General features: G+C 35.7%; 1 protein-coding gene across 1 annotated transcript in view; it reads left to right on the forward strand.

Moving 5' to 3' along the window:
• LOC139133828 (uncharacterized) overlaps positions 1-5602 on the forward strand; it is a 115642-nt gene extending 110040 nt beyond the window's left edge. Inside the window, exons 3-6 of the mRNA XM_070700592.1 lie at positions 2250-2908; positions 3357-3501; positions 4326-4461; positions 4737-5602. Coding sequence (XP_070556693.1) covers positions 2250-2908; positions 3357-3501; positions 4326-4461; positions 4737-4873 — 1077 coding nt within the window. The 3' untranslated portion in view covers positions 4874-5602. The remainder of the gene's footprint in view (positions 1-2249; positions 2909-3356; positions 3502-4325; positions 4462-4736) is intronic.
• Positions 5603-6000: the final 398 nt, after the last annotated feature.

The raw sequence follows: 6000 nt of genomic DNA on the forward strand, positions 1-6000 counted from the left end.
TATTCGACATCTGTTTTGTAATTTTGTTTATTTGAGGGCGGGAATTGATTCGGATTGTAATACAGTTTCTTTTCAAACTCTTTATCGAACTCTAATTAGTAAATAAAAACATGATTCTATATGAAAAAAGATAGGATATGACAAGATAAGATACCGTTATATGTTACAAATAGGCACAGTTACTACAGGGAATTAGATTATAGGCGTGCCATGTGAGTTGGTACACGTGTTGTGAGATACGAATGGCTATGGCGAGTCACGATGAATGAGTTGTCCTGCCGAAAGGATTTTGAGCAAGCTCGAAATGTTCATGTTGTAGAAATTTTCATCTGTTCGTGTCGGTCATACTTGTGCCTTTACTTCTCAGACCATTATCACAATGTTTTCTATTGAGTAGTAGGAGAGATTCCTGACAGTCAGTGCAAATCGATCTGTTCTAATGGTGTCATGGCTTCTTACACCGGCACAAGACCAATTCCCGATAGCAAAATTAACATCTTGCAGCAACTCTGCCAAAAATAGTGTGGGAAACACGGACAAAGCAAGGAGAGTGTTTTGTAGAGAGAGACGACACATTTTGTAATGTCTGTTATCGAAATTAGTATATCGGGATATCAAAAGTTATTAATTGGCTGAAACGCTTCAGGATGCATTTTGTGGAACTATTTTGTCAATTCGCAAAAAAGGGCAAAGGGTACAATGTGAGGCAACAAAAACTCAGCACGGATTAGTGCTTTTGTTTGATTTTATTTCAGGTTCCAGCTTTCCGAAATTCCCTGTGATATTCTGATGGCAACATTTTGAAATTCTTGGGCTTGGATATGTGGAAAACTGATAACCTATTCTTATTGTCGTAAATCAGTGATCTTGAATCAACGTTTTACGATTAAGCGATCACAGTTTTAATTACATATAATAAGCTCAGCAGAGGTTGTAACCTGATAACTCGTTCAATGCTTCTGAAGTTATTGTTGTTGTTTTTCCTATAGGGAAAGCAATTGATTGTACCATGAAAAACATCCAAATCTATGGGAGAAGTTCTCAACTGCGTGTTGATCACAGATAGTCATAACATGCTATAATTGTACTATTATGTGATATATGTAGTAGTAGTAGTAGCAGTACTTTATTTTATTATAGTGACCTGAGGAAAAAAGACCTCCCAGCCCAATGGGCTTATAAGTCACCTTATAATTCATTATACAGTACAGGAATGTGAGGAACAGGGTATACAGTAGTTGAAACAAAACTTGCTAGAGTATGAAAAGGGAAAATACTTAGCTATTCTTATACAAATGTTCTTTTCTTTTTGTAAACCCTTTTTCGATATATTTCGCCGTATTTCGGATTCTTGATCGATTTGTTAATAAATATCTTAACCTATCGTCTGTCGACAAATTATTATAATTACCATCCATGTCTATATAAGTAGTACGATAATCATTATAAAAACTACAATGTAAAAGGAAATGAACTTCATTTTCGATAACATTTTGGTTACAAAAAATACATTTTCTGTCAGTTACTACTTCGCCTCTGTATCTGCCAGTTTCTAAACGCAGAGGCAACACTCCAGATCGAAATTGCGCCAACAATGACCGCTGACTACGAGAAAGAGTCATGTAAACGTATGGTTCTATGTTATATACATTTTTGAATAACATATAAGTACGGAGCTTCGTTTTATCCCTGGCATTTTCAAGCCACGTCAATTCCTGTTGGAGGCGTAATCGTTCCTGTATTATGGAGAGATCAAAAGGCAAAAGAATATCCAGATACATATCAAGGTTTAAATCATCAAAAAGTTTACACATTTCAAAAGACCAATTACAGTGATTCAGTGTGAAATCCCAAAGAAATATTTTCTTAGTCAACCTGTTCTCATCTAACTGAACAAGGCGGTTCCAATATCTGATCATAGAAATGTGTCTACGAACTATGCAGGAGTTCCATCCTGTATCTCCTGTAATAGCATGAATGGGTGTAAATCTGTGCACTCCAAGAAAAAAACCAAGAGCTCGATTCTGTACCATATCACATTTTTCATGTTTACTAAATCCCCAGACTCCTGAGCAATAATCGAGGATGGGAGCCACTGTCAGCCACACACGATTCATACAATTTTGCATAGGTAGTGAATCCCATGTTTTTCAGGGTTTTAAATTTACGATTAATATATGATACCAACAAGTAAAAGTTTTGGTTGAAATTTTAACATAATGTTAACTGAAGTTTCATGATCATTTCAGATCACTTACAACCTCAGGCCGATTGCTCGCACTCGTGACAATGGTACCAATCTGACTACTGCAAGCCGGTATCTTATGCCAGCCTTGATGTTCCCCGCTTCGGGTCCACAGCACAACTACAAGAGATTTAGGGAAGTCCTGCCCTTCGTAGCTTTACAAAACCGCACCCTTGTCGCATACCCGATACGGAATCACAGAACTCACAACAACGCCAGGGAAGCCCGAAACCTTAGCAAAACGTTTGATATCGAACTTCTCAAACAGTTCGTGCCTGTTGTGACACCATACGAATTTTTCAGGCAGTGCAACGGAAGCGCAGTCGTGGTGGATCGACACAAACAAGCTAAGAGGGGTAATTTACTGAAAGAAATTTATCGTGACACAGGATTGCTTTTTCAAGATATTAAACTTGACAAAAAAAACTCCGCGAAAAAATTAACATTCGCAAGACAACCATCATCTCTGTGGGAATACCCTTGCATCATATATCGACCTCGATCCGTACAGTACGATAACTTAGCCCAATGGAAAAAGACTGCTAAAGAAGGGTATCGTTATCTTAAAAAGGCGCCATATTTACGCTCAATGGGAGAGGAAGGTGCGCGACATATCTGTAAAGAATATCTTGCCTTGCACTGGAGAAATCGTTCGGGAGAATGGTAAGTCAAAAGTAATAAAAAGTTTTATTTATCAATAAAAGAAAACTATAGAATGTCACAGTCATATTTGATAATTTCTATGGTTTTGTTATTGTTATGTATTGAATAGCACATCGTAATTTTGTTACTTATTTACAAGTCCTGTGTAAATTGTGTAGGACCGGGAGCATTTTACTTTAAAGACAACAGCCATTGCCAGTTGTTTTATTTTATTGGTTTCCCCGTTAGATAATTAAGAATTTAACAGACTAGGTAATAGTGTGAATGAACAAATGTAAATTTATAGGTTCAATCCTAATTTCTTGCTGAGGGTGAGAAGAATACTTGCCTCATTTGCGATATTTTCGACAGAATATATAGAAAGACTGTGCTTGAATAGTCTGTAAGATTAAAGCGTTAGTTTAATTTTGGTATCAAAGATGCTTATAATGATTTCTTTATTTTCCAGGTGTATGTGGGGTAAACCGCATTTATGTAATTTCACAAGGTTGAATCTGGTCTCGGAGAGTCCTCAGCTTGTCAAGGCCTTCCTAAATTTTATGAAGTTAAAAAATATATCTTGCGTTTATCTTGCATTCCCGCCTTTCGCCAAGGTGATGTTCAAAGTTTCATGTCTCACACATCTTCAAAGGAATGGACTGCTTTGTTTCAGTCGTTCCTCTTGTAAAGTAGTGGCGTCTACTCAATCTACAACAGACATTTGTTAACTTTACAGTGACTTCAAATCCAATACAATTGTCAGTTTTTTTCTGACAAGACCATTTTGTGGAAGCAATTCATATATGCATTTTTGCCAGATTTACAAATGCGAATCAAGTGAAGTTGGGATTAACGGTAAAGTATGGTGGTTATTGTATAACGATTGCAGCTCCATGCGTTTTAAGCATTATACAAGGTTGTGTACTCTTCACGAAACTGAAAGCTAAAGACTTTGCCAATATATTTCGAAGAAGAACTTTAAAATTATAATGGATCTTTGGGAAAATCAGCGGAGAATATGCCAATGACTGTAAGGAACAGATACACGTATCTGAAAATTCAAAACAGTTTATAACCCTGTGATAATTGTGTCATGAAAAATAATATTCAGAAAAACAAGAAGGTGAAGAGTTGATTCATACCAAGATGGAATAGATAAACAAAAACGAAAAAAATGAAAACAATTAACTCCCAATTTACTCAAACGGTAGCAGACAAGAAAAGTATAATTGTAAAATTTAAGGCTTATAGGAAAAATTGTCCCTGGGTGTATTCTACCTGCAATGTAAACATGGACATTGAAATTTGTACCCAACAAAGCAGCTGGATTTTACATCTGTTAGCTTCACAAGGTCATTCTGTATGCAATCATGGCATAATCACTTCTTTCCTTCTGTTGACGAATTGAAAATTAACGCCATTTCAACTTTGGTTTCAGAGAATGCATGATATTTTACGACCACATATTCCACAGCTGTACACCAAGGAAGACTTGATTAAGACAGTGCCTAGCATTGCCGCCTATAAGAATGATAATTTTGTGATATCTTTGGTCGAACAAGAGATTGTTAAAAGTGAGTAATTCCATCAACGCACAAAATCCAAAAGGAAAACGAGTTTCTGAGACTCTTTTGTGACATGTAGCTGTATAGGGCAACGCCTCTATTATTAGATCAGAAATATAAGTATTAATTTTGTCATACATAATTACTTACTTATGATTTATTCTTACGATTTGGTGCTTTTAGAATCAATTCTGCTCGGAGGCGATATCACACACCGCACCTGTTCACGAGTACTAATAATAGAACGGAATCATATTAACGACTGTTACATCATTTAATTTTAGGAGCTGTAATATTCATCGGTTGTAGCCATTCGGCCTGGACAAAATTTGCAATGTTGGAAAGAGCTGACATGAATAGAAGAACCATAAGTCTGAGAGCTATCAAAGGCATGCCGGAAGGAGTCTTGGCGATAAATTGACTCAAGACTGACCATGTTAAATGGTCATGTCTGTAAAATGTTATAGGTAATGATAGCTTTAGCTACTTTCAACACAATAGGAATTATTTCAGTAGGTTAAGTTTTCAGGTGAATCAACGAGTACACCTGAGAAACCCTTGAGTAAACCATGATTATGTCATCCAAATCGCAAAATTCATTGCTTGTCTTATTATATATATATATATATATATATATATATATATATATATATATATATATATATATATATATATATATATATATATATATATATATATATATATATATATATAACAAAGTACTTTAAGTACAAAGGAATACATTACTTTTATTACTCTGTACTTGAATTTGTGTATTATTTATCGGGGTAAACTTTTGTTTTTGTCTGTTTCTAATACAAGATGCAGCATAAGTTGAAGTAACATATGTTTTGAAGTGACATAAAAGTCGACTTGAAGGGCCTATTATTAGTGAGAAAGATGGGAGAAAATGTTGTTTGCGCAATTAATGAATTCGCTATGAGTGGACTTTGATATGAAGTCCCGTAAGCGGTGGCTTTCAGTGCTACTTGATTAGTTTTAGTTCCCATTGAAATCATGTTATTATAATGGCCGAGAGATGAGTAGCAACAAATTCGTCCAAGAAATGTGTCAGGTAACGTTCGAGCGTCCAAGGGATTATTTCAGGTGGATTCTAAGAAATGAATGAAAATGGTAGACGTTTAAGTTAATTTACCAATATCAGCATTGTTACTACTTGATATGGATGGCCATAGGTCAGCGGAAATAAAACTGAAGCTTCATGACACTATTTAAATTTTCTAAAAGCACCGTTGTTGATTTCCCATGTGTGCTAATTCATATGAATTTACATGACTTGAGTTGCACACATATATTAACGTATTGAAAACGCCTGACCTCCCAATGTGAATAGTTTTATCAACTGCATTACACATGTTTTCGCTTTGATGATGTTTGAAGGGACAATAAAGCTTTGCCATACGGCGTAACTGAGTGTTAACCCTATTCAAGAGGTAATAGCATTCAAAGCGTCCTCGTCGTATGATGGAATAGTTTAACAAGTGGCACGATTCTTTGAAAGAGGGAAACGCTTCGGGCACACCAAGT

The sequence above is a fragment of the Ptychodera flava genome, chromosome 5, assembly GCF_041260155.1.
Source record: "Ptychodera flava strain L36383 chromosome 5, AS_Pfla_20210202, whole genome shotgun sequence".
Taxonomy (NCBI): Eukaryota; Metazoa; Hemichordata; class Enteropneusta; family Ptychoderidae; genus Ptychodera; species Ptychodera flava.